Below are 21,436 nucleotides of genomic sequence, written 5' to 3'. Positions count from 1 at the left end.
CAGATCATTATGTTTACAACCTATCAGTTCTCCCAGGTTATGTTCTTTTAGGGGGAAATTATGCCATGAAATGGTTCCCAAATACAGGAAAGGCACCCAAACCCCACCAACTTCCATGCTCCTAGAGAACGCCAAGTATTTCCTTTCCCTGCCTGCCCCGCCGTCTAGAGCTCAGTTTGAAGGTATTAAGGAGAGTGAGCCGCATCGCATGGTGCCGTGGCTATGTGACAAAGGTAGTCATGCCCACGTGTTCCATGCGTGAAGGCTTTCCTGCTTTTTTCTTTTGCAAATGACATGTGAAGAAGCCATTCCAAGACAGACTGCTAATTTACACATTTCAGGCTGTGACAACAGTGTGGAGGGGTGGTAAAGGAACTGACTAGACACCCAAAGTCCCCAGATTGAAAGTCTCATGCTTTGGGGTTAAGCCTCAGGCCTCACCAGTGACACACGCCAGTGTTTCCATTCACAAAGCCCTCGCCTACTGGAGGTTTCCAGTGCTCCTCACCCAACTAGAAGGGGCTCACTTCACTTCTAACTATCAAGTGCTGACACATCACTAGAAAACCCACAGACACCAACACCTCTAACCTCTCCCACTACTTAGAACTACCTTTCCCTACAGCTTCCCATCCCCAACCCATGCTGCTCTCAAAGATGTCTGCTGAGAAGCAGGTCAGTCAGGCCATCAGCCCAGAGCCTGAGAAGTGTCCAAACTGGATACTGGATTTCAGAGTCACTGCTGCGTATCCCATTCAACTGTGAGAAGCAGTTTCTTGGCAGTTTGTGCTGTGGCAACATCTGCTTGCTCAATGAATGATGGTTTTGAGGTGGCAGAGACAACTACCATTGAAAAACCAGGGAAGTCACTCTGCGGGGATCTTAAGTTAGCAATGTGACAGAGGGGTTCATATTCCACATCCGACATAAACCTCAGAAGCAAAGCCACAGTTTCCTTTGACCACAGCACACTGTCTGTCACATGATCACTCCGTCTTGAGTCGGAGTCTCATGAAAGAGAAAGATTTCAACAGTTTCCATCTTCAATTGGAATTTTTTATTTTTAAATCCCTGCAGCAAGGCTGGCTCTGCAGGTGAAGGTGACTGCCACTAAGCCTGGGTTTGCTCCCAAGGACCCACGTGGTGGAAGACAAGTACAGTGCCACAAAATGTCCTCTGACCTCCACACTCAGAGAGAAATAATGCTGTTTGAAAAGTTGTTATTTAAGTCATGGCAACGAGGCCCGCGCTTGTGTGCTGCAGTGTGGCTGCTGAGTGCCCTCAATGTGGGCACCCCAAGAAAGAAGGAAGCTTGGAAACTACAAAAATATCTATGCTGAGCATCTTAGACACTCGCTGCTGCAATGCGCCAAGCAGGAGACGTGGAAGCTGACTGAAACGTGAAAGGCCACCAGACTGCAATCCCTTCGTGTGACGGATTCTGTTTGCTATATAATGTCGCCACACAAATTAACTGCAAGGATAGACAAAGTGGGTCTGCTGCCAACTTCTGCTACATGATGGATTTGTTTAGACTTCCAAAGAAAACGGTACAGAAATTAATACCACATGCCGACCGACGCTAAGCATGCCTCCAAGAGCGCGCGCTTGTGTCTAGGGTGCCCTTTGTGTGGATGGCCAACCTTTACTCACTATGTCCAGGCACCGCCGTAGGTCACTAGTATCCTCCTACCCTGTTTTTGAGCCACAAAACCAGACCACATTCTGATCTCTAATATAGGCTGGGGTGGAAGCCCCCACAACCTCAGGCCTATTACATAACTCAATTTTCCAATCACAGATTCCCCACCCCTCATTCTGGAGAATGGGAGCTTAATTACTAAGAGTCAGGAGCTTGGGGTCGGAGAAAATAATGTCCCCACATACAACAATAGTCCTAAAAACCATTATAAACTTAATCTGCAGGAACTGGTGATCAATAAAGAGCTGTGGCAAGCCTGGTGTATCTGCTGGAGTCCGAGCTCGTTTACCCAGAACCTTCTCAGGCCTTTCACCTGAAGAAGCCATTAGAAACAGAAACAGCAGCACTACCCACGTACCAGAGTATGGTGCAGGCATTCATTACTCCCTCAGTTCTCTCTCCCCAATAGAGACCAAAAAGAACCTGAGGGTGCAGAGTCTGTTCAGAGAAAATCCACTGCTCATCTGCAAATGTGACTGACAAAAGATCCACTCTTAGGGCTTGGGAGGATACAGTAGAACACCACGGAGGCTGGGGATCCATCCTACAGAGTTTGGGGAAGCAGGGGACAGAGGGGGAATGCTGGCTAATTTTCTGGCAGTTGGGGCGACACCATGCAACTGTGTTCACATAACCCTGCAGAAGTTTTTCCTTTACTTTCCAGTTTGTAATTTGTGGCCATGTGGAAAAGCCACACCAGCAAACGCTATCTTTCTCCCCCTCATCTAAGTCTATGTCAGCTATGGAAACACTAAGGGAGTCTGAATAAGCAAATGATTAAATTAATCATATTCACTGATCAACAATGAGCACTACTGAATTTGGTCAAAATTTTAAATTTTTTGGAGAAGCTTATCTCATGGACTCCCATTTTAAAACACAGTGGCTTTTACTTTGTGTGTACGAGTGCTCTGCCTGCTTGTAATGTGTGCTACCACCCGAGGGCCTGGGGCTGAAACTGGACTAACAGGCAACTATAAACGAGCACAAGGGCGATGGGAATTGAACCTGGGTCCTCTGCAAGAATAGCAAAAAGTCTTAACCCCTTGAAACTGAGCTATCTCTGCAGCCCTCAATCTTATTTTAAAGGTAAGCTGACACACTTCCATTTTACTTCAATTTCAAAATGATGTGGTTGTGTTTACTTCCACACAAAATAAAACATTTTTCTTTTTAAAATATTTCAAATAAAATAGCAAAGAATACCTTATATGCATTAGATTGGCTGCCATTCCCTCTTGCTTTAGTCACATGAGCGTTTTGCCTGTGTGTGTGATCACATGCACCCCTGGTGTCCTGGAGTCCAGGAGAGGGTGGGATGTCCCGTGGACCTAAGTCTAAGGCGACGGAGCCATTCAAAGCACAGCGGTAGTACTGACCGCATGTGAGCAGAGGTTTAACTGTCATGGCGGCAGTGTTGAGAGGTGGCAACTTTAAGAGAATGCTGCTGTGTGCTGTGTGCCTCGGTCTCTCCTGCCACGCCCTCTGCCCCCACAGGCAGTAAGAAGGTTCTCCTCAGCTGCAGCACCTTGAACCTGTACCCTAGTCTCCGCATCTGTGGAAAACATCTTTTTACTCCTCATAGATCCCCAGCCTAGGCATCCTGTTATAGTTTATAGCTGCTCCTTGAAAACAAAGATGCTGACTGGTCCTTCTTTAAACACTGGCCATGTGGCTATACCATAAAAACGGGCTCTCATCTTATACCACGGTCTTTTGTGGCTCATGTCCGTTGTTTAGAACTACGTTCCCGGGACTCACTGGTGTCACAACAGATGCTGTTCTCCCTTTATCTCGATGACAGGCACAAGCTCCAGTCTTGCTCTGGGGATGCCCACAGATCAATGTGCACCAGGGAGAAGCAGGAGAGGAAACAAGCGGAGACAGGCCCTGCACACTTACCTTGATTTTGTAAGGCCTCCTCAGCCTTCTCCACAGTCACCAAGAGGTTTTCAGAAAGGTCCTTTCTTTTGCCCACTATTGAAAAGCCGTTCCAGACGTACATCATTTCCTATGGGAGAAGGATACAAAACCATTGGCAACTACATGAAGTATTGCAACAGGACAGTCAGGGTCTTGTTCTAACCTTTCTCCATTTAGAATTTGGTGACATAATTTTTCCGGGTTTTACTATATGCCTTTTGCTTACTATGCCCTAAGGTAAGTAAGCATATATCTTATACTCTTACTAGAAAATCACTCATTCATTCAACAAACACATACTAATTATCTACTAGCATACAATCCTTGGGTAGAATACAGATATGGAAGTAAAACAGTATTTTAAACTGACACCACGAACAATTTTGTTTAACATAAATTTCTGTTGTTACTTTTAAGTAAAGGGAAATATTTTAAAATGTCTGCCGCTTGTTTACATAAAGTGTTTCCAAGCATATCGCTAGAAATGATCATTGGAATATTTATTTTTCTGGGCTCAGGTTCTTTTATATCATTAAAAACATGTGTCGGCCCAGTAATGCGATCCAATATGCAGAAAACGCACTTGTTTAAAGGCCATATGGCTGAATGACAGCTCCTGAAATGTAAACTAATGACTCCTCCTTGCAGATTATATTTAATGGGCTAACACATGAGAATTTTTTTGGATCAAAAGCAAATGTGTTTTTGCTTCAAAATATTTTTCTAATGTCCAGATAGTGCAGTTCATATTTTGAAGGGTCTAGGATGAGCATGAATTTTAAGTTGTGACAGATATTAGCAGAGCAGCCGTGGCCATGAGGCAGGAAATGACGGTGTCAAGTTTGTTTTATGGTCCTAGAAACTAGGAGCACAATTCAATAATGTTATTTTTAAACTGATGATGATTTAAAGTTTCTTATTGACTTGGTATTTATCAAAGAGAGAGAGGCAAGCTTGGTTTGAGATTTTTATGAAAAACGGGCTGTGGCAACAACCCTAGATATGACTAATTCTAGTCAATCTTTGTCACTACACACCCGCCAACCTTCAGTGATCCAAAGCATGATAGGGTCTTAAGCACTCCAGTGTCTGAGTTCTAATGTAGACAAAGAAATGCAATGGCTCGGGTAAAGTGTCTGGAAAGTTCTTTGACACAGAGAACCCTCCCCAGTGCAGAGCACTTGATATAGAAGAAGCGAACGGAGCTAAAGCTAATTAAGCAACACAGGCATCAGCTGGGAGAGGGGTTTAGGCATCTCTGTGTTTAGCACAGCCTTCCTGTTACTGTCTGTGCTTGGGACACAATGGCAGGTCCACTGCAATTCTATCTCACCCCATCAGTCTAATCTTGGGGTTCTGTGGGAAACACCTGGGTCTAGGCTAGCTGCAGGTTAGCTCCTATCTGACCCTGGTCAGGGGTTATATTCTCCTTCCTCTTAAAATACACCAAGAACTTCTGAGAGTCAGCATGAAACAAGGATAACCCAAGGAAACTGCAGGACATGAATGGCAACGCAGAAAAGGTAAACTGAATGAGCCTATGCATAAAGTCACAGCGCAGGAATGCAAATTAGAAGATCATCAGTCATTTGAATTGATACAGGGGTTTTTTTTTTGGGGGGGGGGTTGAAACAGCATTATATACCCAACATTAGCACAAGACCTTTAACTAAGAATTCCATTTCTTTGCAAGCATTCCTAGAGAATTGCATGTACATGTAAATGATGTTCACTGTAGCACATCTATGACAGTAAAAACTGGAAAATGCCACATAACATTCAAAGGAGATGATTAAATAACCCCCCAAATAAAAAAGGTTCATAGAACCACACAGGAGGACCGAGAGGACAGTGTGCACTGAACAGCTTTTCTCAGAAAAGAAGGCTTCATTTTACAAATTCAAGTCAAGTTGTGTTTTTCACAGGGGCTTGGCCAAAACAGTGAGGCAATTAGGAGGGTGAGCTCAAGCAGGACTTGAGCAGCCTCTAGCCCTGCAGGATAAGGTCCCTGCAGTACAGCATGGCTAGTCCAAAGGAGGCTCCCCTGGGAGATGAGGGTGGGGGAGAGACCCTTGTCTGCGGAAGGGCGTGGCTCGGAGATGACTTTTCCGTTGTTTACAATTCCACAACAAAATGGCATCGTTTTGTTTACATGGCTTAGACACAATATTTTAGGGGTGGAGAAGGCTAGCCCAGGCCTCAAATGTGCACCAATTCTCTGACCTGGCTACCTGAGTGCTAGGATTACAGGTATAAGCTGCTGTGCCCAGATTAAACAAACTATATCCTTGAAAAAGTGTGCTTTAAAGGTTTCCTTTACTTTTTTATTTTTACAAAGCTATTAGAAAATGTAAAATTGAATTTGTGATGTTTTGTAATTCAATTCCACTTTATTCAAAATGATTTTTTTGAATTGCCTTGATCACAATGTCTAGAACATACTAAGTAGTCAAAACCCATCAGGTAAAATTTCTGATTTTTTAAAATTAGTTTATGCATAAATATAAAAATATATAATAGTTCTTAACTGAGCTATAAGCTTCACAGCCAAAGGTAAGTAAATACATTCCTCGAAGCTCTCGACAGTGACTTTATCTCTAGTGTACAAACAGTGAATAAAAGCAGATACCAGGGCTGGCAAGACGAGTTTTCCTGGGACACCCGAGGAGGGAGAGTACCTCCGAGCCTTCCTCACAGCGAACTTCTCGGTTGGGAGAGATTTCCCGGCGATTCTCTGCTTCAAGCCATCTACCTGTCTGTGAAGATCCCACACAAAAGCCAGTGAGCATACATATCGGTCACAGCTGAGGTTTTCAGACTACAGCATAGCCCAGTAGCAAATGCACACTTTTGGGCGATACCCAGACCTGAGTCCTAGGGTAGGGACGGCGCTCTGGATGGTGACGCACACTCAGTAATGTGGGTGCACAATTCCATGAGAGCCACTGACATACTCCTTCAGCTTAGCTAGTATCTTACATCTGTCAAACACTGCCCATGCTAATCTAGGTGTAAAATTGTCGATTTCCATAAATAAGCAGAAAAGAGCTCAAAGTATTTATCCAGCAAGAGGGAGGGGTATAAAGTACATTTCCTGTCACTGTCTGCAGCCGCTACTCAGATCTATAACATAACATGCCTCCAAAGAGAGCCATCCACCTGTATAACTTGACAAAGCTAACCACACCTCTGACTTTGTGAATTATCATGTTAGGATTTAGTATTTTCAAAGTTCTAAGGAATGCTGGGTGGGGAAATGGCTCAGTAAGTAAGCATGCTGGCTCACAAGCCTGAAGAACTGAGTTCAAACACTCGGAACCCAGGTTGGTTCACACTCATGCCAGTAAAGTGGAAGGTCACCAGGATTTGCAGGCCAACAGTCTGCCTCCATGTTCAGTGACACCCTGTCTAGAGGGAATAGGGCAGAGTGTAGAGTGGGACACCTGACGTCATCCTCTGTCCCCTACACATGTACAGACAGGTATGTGTGCACACACGCCTATACATGATGTGCACATACAACACACATACATACAAAATCTAAACACATGGATGAAGAAAGACTACATGTTTGTGGGGTGTCTTCTTATGCATAATTCTATGAATGCATAAACAAGGAAAAGAATTCAAGAAAAGATCCAGTTACATCACTGAAAGACTCCAATGGCTGTATGAGAGAGCAGGTGCAAAGCCCTGGAAACTAAACCCTAATTCTAGAAAATAAGTGTAGTGCTATGTTTCCATGATTCCCAGACATGCAAATGTATCTGAAATCATACTAAAGAATCCATGCTGGCTCCCGGCTAAATGCATCACTCTAAGTGTGTCCATAGCAGTGAGTAGAGAAATTGCAAACTAAGGAAGTAGAGCATGAAGGGAAAACTCAGATGTGTCTTAACACCCCAGGGTCTCTGTGACAGACACAGTATCATGCTCACCTGAACAGAGACACTACATTCTCCTTAGTCACTGCCACTTCTTCCTCTGGAAGCATGCTCAAAATGGCAGCTTTCAAGAACACATATGTTGCCTTGAGGGGAAAAAGACAAGGGGCTCGTGAGAGAACACTCATAGGAACGTGACATTCTAACCTCGCACACCAGAAGTAACCTAGAAACCGTGCAGGTGTTACCAAGGCTAACTGTTTGTCCAGGGTCCCAGCACTAAGAGAGGGAGGTGAATATGGGCCCCACCCCTAACAAGAAGCTCTTTGCAATTGATATCGCTAGGAATGCGAAAATCAGTTTTCTGCAATGGAGTGTCACTGGGCATCCCAACCACACTCCAGGCAGGACGTGGCCCCATGCCTACCCTCATGCCTACCCTCATGCCTAGGAGAAGCTGGCCAACACAGAATGAACTCCATGGCTTTGGTCTGATTGGTTGGTTGGTTTGTTGGTTGGTTGGTTGGCTGGTTAGTTGGTTGGTTTATGGGGGTCGTTTTGTTCTAAGGTTTTCAGTTTATTGATCCTGTGAGTGTTTTCATTTTCATTTTTTTGATTTATGGGTTTGTTTGTTTAAAAAGAGAAGGGGAGAGAACATAAAGTTGGGTGGGTAAGGAGGAGTTGGGGGAGGGAGAAATGATAAAGTTCATTGTATGAAAAGAACATTTTTACTTAGAAAGAAAGAAGTAAGCAAGTACAGGCTTCAGCTCTCTGCACCAACTGAAGTGATGCAATCCCGGCACTTGAGACAATGATGCAGGAGGACTGCCATAAGTTCACGGCCAATCTGTGACTCATAGTGAGTGCCAGGCTAGCCTTGGCTACAAGGTGAAATTCTGTCTTAAAAGAACAAAAACAGAAACAAAGGAAAGGAAAAAACCAGGCGCTCCAATATATGTGCACAACTGCACGATTTTCAGAACTGCTTAAAATATACCAGTAACTATTAAAAAAAGATCTGTGTCAGAGGACAGCCACACTTTTCAGTTAATGTAACCATTTTCCTATGGCAGACCATGACATCGCAGTGGGAAAGTAGGCAGAAGGAACAGTAAACCATGACCCCTTTCTCCCAACTTCCCTAAAGTGGCTCAGAATTAACTTTAACTATCACCAAAAGTTTGATCACCGGGGTACTAAAAGTTTACAAAACTCGCCAAGATTTCAGTATTGATGCTTAAGGGCTGTGACCAAACATGCAGTTCATCCTGGCAGTAAAATGCCTTGTTGAAGAGCACCTTGGGGAGGAGTCTTAAAACCTGGACGGCTGAGGACAGCACTTGCAATTACACCCTAGCCATGTCCTACCAGAGTGTGGTCGGTACACCCACCTCCTCCTCCTCCAGCCTCTACACCGAGACAAGTATCCGTCTTCCATCACAAAGCACCGTGGTCAGGCAGCAAGCAGAGGACGTGACAAAAGCAGGGGCTTACCTTGGACCATTTACTCTCTTTGCAAAGTAGGTCTGAATAGTAATATGCCTGCATCCAATTTTGTTGGTATATATAAATCCACATTAATTCCCAGTAACAGAGATGGTGAAACTGTTTCCACTCTTCTTGAACTGAAATGCACTTTCGAAATGTTTCTTGAGCCTATAAGTCAATTGCACAAAGCTGATCATCCAGATATTAGACAAGGAGACAATAACCTAATGGGAAAATACATAAAGCGCTTTGTACAAAAAGAGCAAAATCATCACTCATTAAGCCACTCAATACGCTGTTCAGCTCTCTTCCATAATGTATGGCAATGCAGTTAGTCTGTTGCTTCATTTCACTCTGTGCGGGGACCTCGTGCTTTAGAACACAGGAGTAGGAAAGCCGCTGTCCAAGTGAGACGGAAATGCCAAGTTCTTTCATAAAGCACAGACTATAATAGCGTAAGGATCTTCACTGGACAAAACACACATTAAACAAAATCCCATAATCAGCAAAAGTTAACTAAGCCCTTCTCAGAAAGATTGGTAAAGATGTAACCAGGCCAGTCAGGAAAGAATAATAAACACATAGCAAATTCATAAACTGTTAACTAAACTTAAAAGTTTGGCCTAGGAACGTAGTTTGGTGGTAAAGCAGTTGCCCAGCATGCAAAAAGCCCTATACCAGCACAACAAATAATGGTAATAATAAAACTAAGTAAAAAAATTCTTTTTTTATACTCATCACATGGGCAAAAAATTAAAGGAGATGTCCCAAGTTGACAAAGAGCACTAGAAATATGTTTAGAGATTCGTTTTTTTATGTATACATGTGAGTGCCTGTACACATGTGCATATGTGACCTCATGCATGCCTGGTGGCTACAGGGGCCAGAAGGGGGCGACAGATCCCTTGGAACTAGAGTTGCCTATAGGCAGGTGTGAGCCACATGACGGGGGTGCTGAGAACTGATCCTGAGTCCTCTGCAAGAACAGCAAATGCTCGTAACTACTGCGGCATCTCCCCAGTCCGTTCACCATTTCTTTACAGAAGTTTACACTGAAAGACTTGAGAAAGGCAATTTGCCTGGAGATGTCAAAGATGCAAGGATCGTCTGACCCAGAACTCTACACTGGGAAGTTTGTGCACAGAAACATTTAGTGGTCGGTCACCAATCGCAGACCACTTTAAGAAGTGTAAAATATCCATCTCGTAAAAGGAAATCCAGTCATCAAAATGACTATAGAGAGACTTAAATGTACAACCAGAAAGGTAGAGCTAGGGTTTGATATAAATAGAAAAAATGTTTGATCTCATTTGTGTGGATTTCATAGACACACACACACACACACACACTCTCTCTCTCACGCACACACATGCAGGCGCACTTCTCTTTAGCTTTATGAGAGTTAATGGACTAGTTCCTTTGATGAGGAACCATGGGTGCATCATAGGTAAAAAAAAAATAGCTTCCAAAATGAATGCAGAAATAGATAATGGTTAAAGTTTTCTGAAACGTCTTATTAAATGCCCATGTATTATTTTATACATTCTTTTAAACAATATCATATATACTCCACCATGAACTACTTCACATGTGCAAACATGTATGAGGTAAGTTACTAAGTATGACAATACACATGCACAAAGTAAAAGCTTAGCTTTCCAGAACCACATTCCTATTTATTTTTGCTAGTCCACATAACCAAATTTACTTGTGTTGAGTGACCATGTGACGCGACCCCTCCCACACAGACACAGCCCTAAATACCCTGGCTGACATGGCTACCTTTTCAGCGTTGCCTTTCAGCAGCTCGATTCGGGCATGATAGAAGAGGATGAGGGAGCCCTGTGGAGAAAGGAAAGAACACACTTCAACAGGCAATGGCGGCTATGGGTCCCGGCTGAGACAGATAATGGCGGCTATGGGTCCCGGCTGAGACACAATGGCGGCTATGGGTCCCGGCTGAGACAGATAATGGAGGCTATGGGTCCCGGCTGAGACACAATGGCGGCTATGGGTCCCGGCTGAGACACAATGGAGGCTATGAGTCCCGGCTGAGACAGATAATGGAGGCTATGGGTCCCGGCTGAGACAGACAATGGCGGCTATGGGTCCCGGCTGAGACACAATGGCGGCTATGGGTCCCGGCTGAGACACAATGGAGGCTATGGGTCCCGGCTGAGACACAATGGAGGCTATGGGTCCCAGCTGAGACACAATGGCGTCTATGGGTCCCAGCTGAGACACAATGGCGGCTATGGTCCCGGCTGAGACAGGCAATGGCTATGGGTCCCGCTGAGACACAATGGCGGCTATGGGTCCCGGCTGAGACACAATGGCGGCTATGGGTCCCGGCTGAGACACAATGGCGGCTATGGGTCCCGGCTGAGACACAGACACAATGGCGGCTATGGGTCCCGGCTGAGACACAATGGAACACTGAGCATACATTTGGGAACTGCTGAAGGAACGGTGCAAGGAGACTCTCTGCTTCCACAACATTCACTTCTCCTGTACCTAGAAATGGAACAGACACTGCTCAGTGCTCACGAAACACAGTGCACATTTACAACCAACCCCCAGCTCTCACTCATACACAGCACAAGATAAAATGGTTGTTTTGTGTTTTCATCTGAGAATGGGGTAACTTAAAGAGCTCCAGGGCAGACAAGTCCTAAGAGTGGAGGTGGCTATCTCAGACAAGTCCTAAGAGTGGAGGTGGCTATCTCAGACAATCAGACAAGTCCTAAGAGTGGAGGTGGCTATCTCAGACAATCAGACAAGTCCTAAGAGTGGAGGTGGCTATCTCAGACAAGTCCTAAGAGTGGAGGTGGCTATCTCAGACAAGTCCTAAGAGTGGAGATGGCTATCTCAGACAAGTCCTAAGAGTGGAGGTGGCTATCTCAGACAAGTCCTAAGAGTGGAGGTGGCTATCTCAGACAAGTCCTAAGAGTGGAGGTGGCTATCTCAGACAAGTCCTAAGAGTGGAGGTGGCTATCTCAGACAAGTCCTAAGAGTGGAGGTGGCTATCTCAGACAAGTCCTAAGAGTGGAGGTGGCTATCTCAGACAAGTCCTAAGAGTGGAGATGGCTATCTCAGACAAGTCCTAAGAGTGGAGGTGGCTATCTCAGACAAGTCCTAAGAGTGGAGGTGGCTATCTCAGACAAGTCCTAAGAGTGGAGATGGCTATCTCAGACAAGTCCTAAGAGTGGAGATTGCTATCTCAGACAAGTCCTAAGAGTGGAGGTGGCTATCTCATACAAGTCCTAAGAGTGGAGATTGCTAGCTCAGACAAGTCCTAAGAGTGGAGATGGCTATCTCAGACTCCCACTGACATTTGTATTTTTCAAGGCAATGTTACCTTACATTACCTCTGAATTTAATTTTCTACAAAATAAAAAAAAAATGGAAATACTAAGATGAGTGTAGTGAAAATACAGCCACCTAATACTTAAATCTTATCTAAAAATAGATTTTAAAATGTTTAATGAGGCAGTAGAGAGATGGCTCAGTAGTTAAGAGCATTGGCTGTTCTTAAAAGAGGCCAAGTTCAATTCTTAGCACCCATATGGCAGCTCACAACCATCCATGGCTCCAGTACCAGGAGATCCAATTCCTCGTCTGGCCTCTATGGGCACAAGGCATGCACCTGGTACACATACGCACATGCAGACAAAACACTTACAGGCATAAAATAACATACGTGCACATAAGCAACTTTGAAACTGTTCAGTGAAAACAATCGGTCAATGGTCTCTGCCAAAGATCTCTATGATAAACCTCACCTCCTTCCACCTTAACCCAAAAATTCAAAAGTCAGCAGACAGACTACTAGCTCTTACCGAGAATCAGGGAAATGTAGGTATGGAAAGCCAGGATTGTAAGGCAACAGAGTGGGGACCGCATGCTGCTTCCTGATGCACCTTCCCGTAGCTGCAGAAGGCCCAGGTCCTGCAGAGAGTGATTGCATAATAGAGAAAAATCTGACTGAAAAAATATTATATTTTGAAAATTTCATATCATTCATATGTCCTGCCCTCCACGAACATGGGGTTTTATTTTTCACACTCTTAGAATAATGGTAGTATTTAAATAGGAAAAAAAACTTCATAGTTTAAACTGGCATAAAATAGATCCTTTTGTAACTGTCCCAATCAGCTTTAGTTGTCCACATAATACAGCCTAGAGTCATCTGAGAGGGAAGCTCACACCAAGGAACTGCCTGGTTCAGACTGGTCTGTCACATGTCTTTGGGAGATTGTGCTTGATGCATGAAGACAGCCCACTGTGAGTGGCACCAATCCCTATGCAGGTGTGCCGGGCTGCACAAGAAAGCTAGCTAACCATGAGCACATACGCAGGCAAGACAGCAAGCAGCAGACAGACTTCCCTCACAGCTCCTTCTTCCAGGTTCCCGCCTTTAGTTCCTGCCCTTACTTCCCTCAACAAAGGCTGAAACCTGGAAGTACAAGATGAAATCAACCCTTCCCTCCCTACGTTGTTTTTGTTCAGTGTTTCATCATAGCAACAAATATCAAACTAATCCATATTGATCATATGATTGCATAAAGAAGAATAAACTGCTCATTCCCAATAAATGCTGTATTTCTTGGATGAAGTTTCTGATTTTCACAGTGAGCTGCTAGGGGCTTATCTCAACGGTAGAGCACATCCCAAGCCTGAGTAAAGCCAGGCCTGGGTTTCCTCTCCAGCACCACAAAAACCATACTGAGACTCAAGCTCAGTGGACTGTGATGGGCAAGAGCGTAGGATTCTATGCCTGCAGGGACCTGGCCACCCACCATGGCTGGTGGGACAGGAACTCACAATTTATGGGAACAGAGTGAGCACCGTCAGCTAGACAAATACATGACTCTGAACGTTAGAAACACTTGAGCCTCGCAGGGAAGTGTGAGAGAGTGCACTGTAGAAGAGATAGTATTTATCTCAAACCTAAGAAAAGAGGCACTCTTGAGAGAACCTCACTTGAAAAGAAGCTGGGGGGAGAAGAACAGAACAACAGAAATTTTTTCAAAATGAAGACAAAATGCCATTTGTACCCTGTTTCCAGAAAATCCAATAAATTCTAGTAATCGGATGATTCTTGCTGGTAAAAGAGACAGCATCTGTAAGGAAAAACAGAAATGTAAGTGCAGTTACATGTTAGACTCTGACTACAGACAGCCCACGTGGGTGAGCTCATGTGTGAGGCTGACTATAGGCGGCCCAGTGGTTAACCCTAACCTGTTCAAAAGCTCCGATGGCCAAATCAAATCTAACTTGACTAGGACTCAGAGGAGACCATAAATAAAGCCCGGCTTCTCCATGGTCCTCTAAACAGTAAGTCGGGTCTTCCCCTGTGAAATGAAGTGACTCGAAGGCATCGAGAGCAAGGCTGCTTTCTTCTTTTTCATTCTGCCTTGTTGAGATAGGGTCTCATCTGTAGCTTAAGCTGGCCTAGAACGTGCGGTGCCCTCCTGCCACTCAAGTGCTGGATTACAGACATGAGCCTGCATTCCTGGTTTAGGCAATGTTGCCTTCAGCCTCCTTTCCAGAAGGCACAAACCTAAGGTGACGTGGGTGAAACTCCAGCACTAACAGAAGTGGGCAGCCCGGCGCCCTCTGGGGCACCCCTGAAGGAAGTAAAAAACAGACAGTCTCCCAGAAGTGGCCATCTACCAATTCAAGGAGGTAGCCAGTGGGCTGGGGCTAGATGGCCAGAGGCTTTAGAAAACTCTCTGATGGGAGACAGGGCATCCCAGGTGAGTGATAAAGTGTAACAGCCAAGCAGACAGAACAGAAAGTCCACGGGGAAAAGTCCATCCACCTCAGCACTGCCCACTGCACACAGGCTCACGAACATACATACTAGGGACTACATGCTCAAAATATAATTCTCTTCACTCCTTCATTTTCCGTCGAATTAAACCTTCATAAGAATTCCAAATTTCTAGATGACATTGTACTCTGACAATCTTACTTACTGCATCCCCAGAGATCATCAACAATCATTTCTCAAATAATATCACTCCATCCTGTTTTCAAGTCCAGAGCCACCAGTGGCATGACAACAAATATTTCTGATGCACGATAGATTCTAAGCTCCTCCTTACTAACCGCCTCGCTCATCCCGTCAGGGCCCTGCACACTTCCCTTGCCCTTGTGTGATCTAACGCTACTCCGAGCAAATACGGAACCCTGCAGCACTCAGAGCCCAGGGAAACCAGGCCACTCCAGCAGCTACCAACCACACCCAGGCAGAGGTTTGGGATGGAATTCAAACACAGAAGAGAGAGATTGGGCTCTTGGTTGCATCTATAGAAAGGTTCTGGTTTCTCTGTAATTGTTTCCTTACCAAATTAAAGGCCCCCGTTCCAAGCTTGACTCCTCCTTCAAACTCGTAGAAGAAGTGCTGCTCTTCTTTGTTCTTCTGAATGACGTGCAGGATAGAAAGGCACTCTCTGGATGGAGAGAACAGGGCGGAGGATTAGTTTCCCATGCCTCTGACAGAGAAATGTCAAACCAATGCTACACTTGTATGCCCTGAGTTGTGTCTCCAGCCCCAAGCTTTTAATTCTAGGAACACAAAATATTTCCCTATGTTCCTTGCTAATGACTTGATTTTTTGTTTTGTTTTGTTTTGTTTTGAGACAAGGTTTCCCAGTGTAGTGTAGTCCGGTGTAGTCCTGACTCTTGTGGAACTGACTCCGTAGACCAGGCTGGCCTTGAACTCAGAGATCTGCCTGCCCCTGTCTCCTGAGAAAAAAATGTTAAAATACTAAATCTTATTGAAATTTATTTTTATATTAATGGTGGTTTTACCTTATAACAGTTTTCAAAAAATATTTACTTAAAATATTTCTCTTTGTAGACTATTTTGAAAGGATTCATGTATAAGTAGGAATTCAGGATAGTGTGAACTTCTAATGAAACATGCAAACACACACACACCCAGACACGCTAAGGCCTATCTCAGGGCCCCATCATGCACGGAAGCAGGCGTCTTTGCTACCACAGGACTCCTCAAATTAGCTTTTCAAAGTTCTGATGACTAGAAAAGCAATCAACGCTTTCATCTTAGAAAAGGAATTTGAAAGGGAATCTAAAACACTATGACAAGTTTCCAAAGTCTACTCCCTCTTGTAAGATTATTTTTTATGGCTTCCAGGTTTACATAATGAGTACTGGTAAAAGCGCTCCTAAAAAACTGCGGGCTCTGCTTCTGGTGCTGGGATGCGTTCCCACTGATGCTAGGAAATTTAGTTAGCTTTGCTTTCCCACACACGACAATTATAAACTCTGAAAAACACACAGAAATATATCTGAACCATTTTTGCAGGCTTGGAAACTGAAGGTGCTGGGGGGAGTAGGCGCCTTCTGAAAGCAGAAAATAGCTCATGAATTAACTTTATATCTACATGTCTAAGTGCCTGAACCCATGCCCCACTCCACACGGGTACACAGACCACAATCAGCAAGCCAGTCTCTCTGGGTTAAAAGACAGAATCCGAGACAGAGAGGGGCTGGGTGGACATAAGGACACTTCCACAGATGAGAGAACTACACTAACAGAAAACCAGAATCTGTGCCAAAACAACACCAAAGCCTCGGCTAATCCATCAGGTATGTGACTGGGGGAGGGGCCGAGAGGCAGCAGGAACAGGATAGCCCTCCCTGCAGCAGCAAGAATCTGTAGTCTAAGCAAATTAAATGCTTCCCAGAACAGAGCTTGGCACACGTCAGAGAAAGGATGACAGGATCCGGCGTCTCTACAAATCCATCAATATCTAGGATATGGTTTCAAAATTATCCCACATAAGAACATGACATACAGTCAACTGAAAAAGCAATAAATAGAAATTGACTCCAAGATGACCCACATGTTGGGTCTAATCTAAAATAAACGTGTGGATGTGGATATGTCTGTAACTTACTGAACACAGTCAGGCTGACCAGGGTGTAACCAGAGGTTGGGAAGAAATAGTGAAAAAAGATGCAGGAGAAACAAACTTTCAGGAAATAATGGCAGCAAGGTCTAAATCCACACTAAACTGCTGGGATGCAGACACACTAAGCTGCAAGGAGATGAGAAATGATAGATTAAACATATGAGACAACATATGAAACACAAGCAGCTGAGGCCCTAACAACACAGGAACCGATATGATGAAGCAGTGGCTTTACCTAACAATTCAGAATACTATACATGCACAGACTATCCTTGAAGGTAAAGGCCAAAATAAACTGACTTCCAAAGCACTGAAAACAGAAGAAAAATGCTGAAAGTCGATATGAGAAGTCTTAAAGGAAGCTCATCAGCGTAAAAGGGAACAGAAACGACGTCAAATATTTGGTAAGCAGAACAGAGTATGACGAAGGTATTTAAAACAAAAGGATGGTGCTGTATGATGCATTTACTGACACACATGCGGCACACACCGTAACAATAGTTTAAAGAGGGGGCTGGAGAGATGGCTCAGTGGTTAAGAGCACTGACTGCTTTCCCAGAGGTCCCGAGTTCAATTCCCAGCAACCACATGGTGGCTCACAACCATCTGTAATGGGATCCGATCCCCTCTTCTAGTGTGTCTGAAGACAGCTACAGTGTACTCATATACATAAAGAAATAATAAATCTTTTTTAAAAAAAGAATAGTTTAAAGAGGCTGACTATAAATGGTCATCTTGACACAGCCTAGACTCACCTAGAACAGACTCTCAACTGGGGGATTATCGAGAACACACTGGCCTGAGAACAAGTGTGTGGGAGACTGTCTGGATTACTAACGGCAGCAGGAAGATGCAGCCCACTGTGGGCAGCACCATTCCCTGGGAAGGTCCTGGCTGTGTAAGCTAAGCACCAGCCCACACATGAGCAGCAAGCATCGCTTCTTTACTGTTTCTACTTCAAGTTCTTCCTTAAGTCCCTGCTCTCACTTCCCTCAGGGAAGGACTGCGGCCTGGAGTGGAAGCCAAAGAAGCCCTTTCCTCACCTTAGTTGCTTTTGGTCAGTGTTTTATCATCACAACAGAAAAGAAGCTTGAACAAAGGCCAACTGGTGGCAAAGGAAACTGTATTTTCATAAAGCTCTTACATTTCACACACAGCAGTATGTACTAACTCTAATAGTAATGCGCCAAGAAGGATATTATAGTCACTACATTAACCACAAAACCTAGAGATGCAAATTATAATAGATGCTTTAAAAAGTTCTTATTAAAGCCAGCCAAATGTAGGTGCATGTGCTTGTAATCCCAGCATTCCAAAGTCTGAGGCAGGAAAATCAGAGATGTAAAGCCAGCCTGCTGTGTAGTGAGACCCTGCCTCAAGAACACAGTGTATAAATAACAACGTAAATACAAATATACAAGTATTCTTAGGAGAGATAAATAAAGGTTAACTGACCAGAAGCTGACTGCCGCTTTCTCTTCCAATATTTGCTCTTGCATGGGTGTGTAAATTTAAGCCTCGATATCAAACAGCACCGAAGACACTGGGCGAGAATCAAGTGCATTTACCAACACCACATGAAGAAATCGAGCCATACCCAGGTCACGGGAATTTTGAAGGACAGAATTATAGAGACCAAAAGTCTCTTTAAAAGCCAGTCCTAGTGGGGTAGTAATAATCCCAACACTTGGGAGTCTGAAGCAGGAAAACCAAGAGTTCCAGGGTACCCTGGCTGTAGAATAAGAGCCTGACTCCAAAAAATATTTAACTTAATTTCAATTTCAGTCACATTTTACTTTGTAACTTACTTATATATTTGGTAACTTGTTCTAATTTTGAGTCCACCTTTGATGAAGTTGATCATATTTTCATCCTGAAAATAATACAATTAAATAATTAGAGCACTTAGGGGGAAAAGTAAAACAGTATGTATTTAATGATAAGTGTGTGCGTGTGTGTGTGTGTGTGTGTGTGTGTGTGTGTGTGTGTCTGTGTGTGTGTCTGTGTGTGTGAGAGAGAGAGAGAGTGAGTGAGTGAGTGAGTGAGTGAGTGCGCGCGCATGCGCTGCTGGGAGCACACTAGAGCATGCTGGGTAAAGGAACACCCTATCACTAAGCTGTCTCCCTAGTCCCAAATACTGTATTTTGACTGCGTAATTCTGAAATTGATACATGATTCTTACTTTGCATTTGCAATGTGTCATTTTGTAATTTTCTTACAAGTTTGAAGTTAGTAAAAATACATTTTTAAAAAGCTTCTATTACCTTGTATTTCTAATGACATGGGCCAAATGTAGCTCAAAGCTACTTCAACAGTCACTATCCTCCACTGAGAAATACTCTTCTGGGCTGCACAAATCTGCTCTAAGGCCAAGCTCTCGCATCCGCCATGCCCAGTGAACAATAAGTTCTTTTTCAGTGGTGCCTGAACAAGAAGTCTACTTAAGTTTCTTTTTTTAAGATTTATTTGTATGAGCTGTCTTTCTGTAGCTGTCCTCAGACACACCAGAAGAGGGCATCAGATCCCATTACAGATGGTTGTGAGCCACCATGTGGTTGCTGGGAATTGAACTCAGGACCTCTGGAAGAGCAGTCGGTGCTCTTAACCACCGCTGAGCCATCTCTCTCCAGCCCCAACACTGTAAATTTCACTTGTATAAATTTGTAAACCAAAAATCACTGATCTAAACTCTGAAGTGGTTGTCACTAATACGCAATTTGGGGTAGAAGACCATTTTACTTCTCTGTGCTTGAGGGTCATCGCTCATGAAGATGAGGCAGTTGGCCTACATGAACGGCATCTTTAGGATCAGCACTCTAAGAGTCTTTTAATAAATGCACCAAATTACCAACTAAAGGGCATTATATTAATGGTGATGACAGAGACAGACCCATACTCTTACAGTCCTAAGGCAATTAGCTGGTCTAAAGATCTCAGACACTTTTGAAGCCAAAAAACCCCGATTTTTAGTTTACTATTCTCATTAGCCACTTAAATATTTAACATTCCTATTTTTATACAAGTCCATAAGTACAAAATTCACTATACAACTTAAATGTTTATATTCTTATTTAGGAATTATTTTAAGACATTAAGAAATTTTAATTTTACATATTTGAGATATTAAGAAATTAAAAATTTTAAGATATTAAGAAATTTAAATATTAAGAAATATAAATAAAAATCTTATTTATTTATATTTACACAAGTTCATATACAAGCCAAAAAGAAATTTCTTGGGCTAGATTAAAATCAAATAATGATTATTTCATTCCATGATTCAGTAAACACTGACCAAATGCTTATTTTGTAATGGGCACCCGAATGCGAAAGCAACATGATGTACTGAGTGACTGGGCTGCTCCATGGTGAGCATGAAGTCAACCAGAAACCCAAGGAAGGACAAGGACAGACCCAGGAAAGAAGGCAAAGCAATCCTAAAGTTTATGCAAAGGAAACTCAACTGGACACACCAGGAGGCGTTAAAGACCGCGCTGGGCCATCTGCAAGTACAGAGATGAGAGCTAACACAGAGATGAAAGCTAACACAGCAACTACTGCAGAAAAGGAAGGAGCTGAGCTTGGCACCCTGTGCCAAGCGAGGGTCAGCAGCACCTGAGGACAACTGTAAGGGGAGAATTGGATTTCCAGTGCGTCCTGGAAACCCCTTCCCAATCTGTGATATTCTGATACAGAACACTGACAGAGTCCGTGGAAGCCATGAAATGCAGAAGCAGAAAATAACAAGGTGAGAGGTTCCTGTCGGAGTGAGAACCAATCAGAATGCAGGATGAACTAAAAGGAAAAGGAAACTGGACAACCAACCCTTCAGCAGCTGGTGAGCACCACTGCAGAGCCAGGATTCATGTGGGAGCACGGAGGAAGGGGTGGGGCTACAGATCCTTACCCAGCCAAAGCACACATACAAATACAGAAGGGACCACAGGCAGACATGAGGTTTGATGTCAAATCCTCAGTTACAAAACAAAGTTGTAAACCTAAGGCAAGTTGTCAAATTCCCACGTAGGGGCCTCCATGACTCACACTGTGACGTCACAGGCATGTGGAGACTGCTCTAGTCAATTGGTCTAGCACACTACCCTGATTGGGCTTCACTGAACCAGAATCTAGGCTAACCAACATGTCAACTTGCAGAGGAAAAAATACCACCGCTACCACCTCAAAAAAACAACAAACAAACAAACAAACAACAAAAATAAAACAGAACCCCAAAAAGCGGAAAAGTAACTTTCAAAATAATTTAAAACTCAGACTTGCTCATCATGTGTTCTCAGCCCTCACTGGGACATAATCATCATTGGTTCATAGTGTAAAATCCATGTTTCTAAAAGCATTGGAGCACGCTTGTGTGAGCAAAGGTGAAACTTAGGACCTCATGATGACTCCTTGACTTTTAAAAACTGTTGTGGCTGGGCACAGTGGCCAGCACTTGTGAAGCAGGGCAGGTGATCCTCACCAGTTCTAGCCCAGCC

General features: G+C 43.8%; 1 protein-coding gene across 2 annotated transcripts in view; it reads right to left on the bottom strand.

The window, feature by feature from the left end:
- The window catches only part of Ttc39b (tetratricopeptide repeat domain 39B), a 93,233-nt gene that overhangs the window by 6,488 nt on the left and 65,309 nt on the right, over window positions 1–21,436 (bottom strand). For both annotated transcript variants that reach the window (XM_032902353.1, XM_032902359.1), the window contains 10 exons: window positions 18,752–18,816; window positions 15,350–15,455; window positions 14,055–14,120; window positions 12,837–12,945; window positions 11,444–11,511; window positions 10,780–10,839; window positions 9,004–9,165; window positions 7,564–7,655; window positions 6,255–6,381; window positions 3,605–3,713 (listed from right to left, as the gene is read on the bottom strand). In XM_032902353.1, the coding sequence (XP_032758244.1) occupies window positions 3,605–3,713; window positions 6,255–6,381; window positions 7,564–7,655; window positions 9,004–9,165; window positions 10,780–10,839; window positions 11,444–11,511; window positions 12,837–12,945; window positions 14,055–14,120; window positions 15,350–15,455; window positions 18,752–18,816 (964 nt within the window). The remainder of the gene's footprint in view (window positions 1–3,604; window positions 3,714–6,254; window positions 6,382–7,563; window positions 7,656–9,003; window positions 9,166–10,779; window positions 10,840–11,443; window positions 11,512–12,836; window positions 12,946–14,054; window positions 14,121–15,349; window positions 15,456–18,751; window positions 18,817–21,436) is intronic.

This window comes from Rattus rattus, chromosome 1, assembly GCF_011064425.1.
Source record: "Rattus rattus isolate New Zealand chromosome 1, Rrattus_CSIRO_v1, whole genome shotgun sequence".
Lineage (NCBI taxonomy): Eukaryota > Metazoa > Chordata > Mammalia > Rodentia > Muridae > Rattus > Rattus rattus.
Note: the sequence above shows the minus strand (reverse complement) of the source record. Positions and strands in the feature narration are given on the sequence as shown.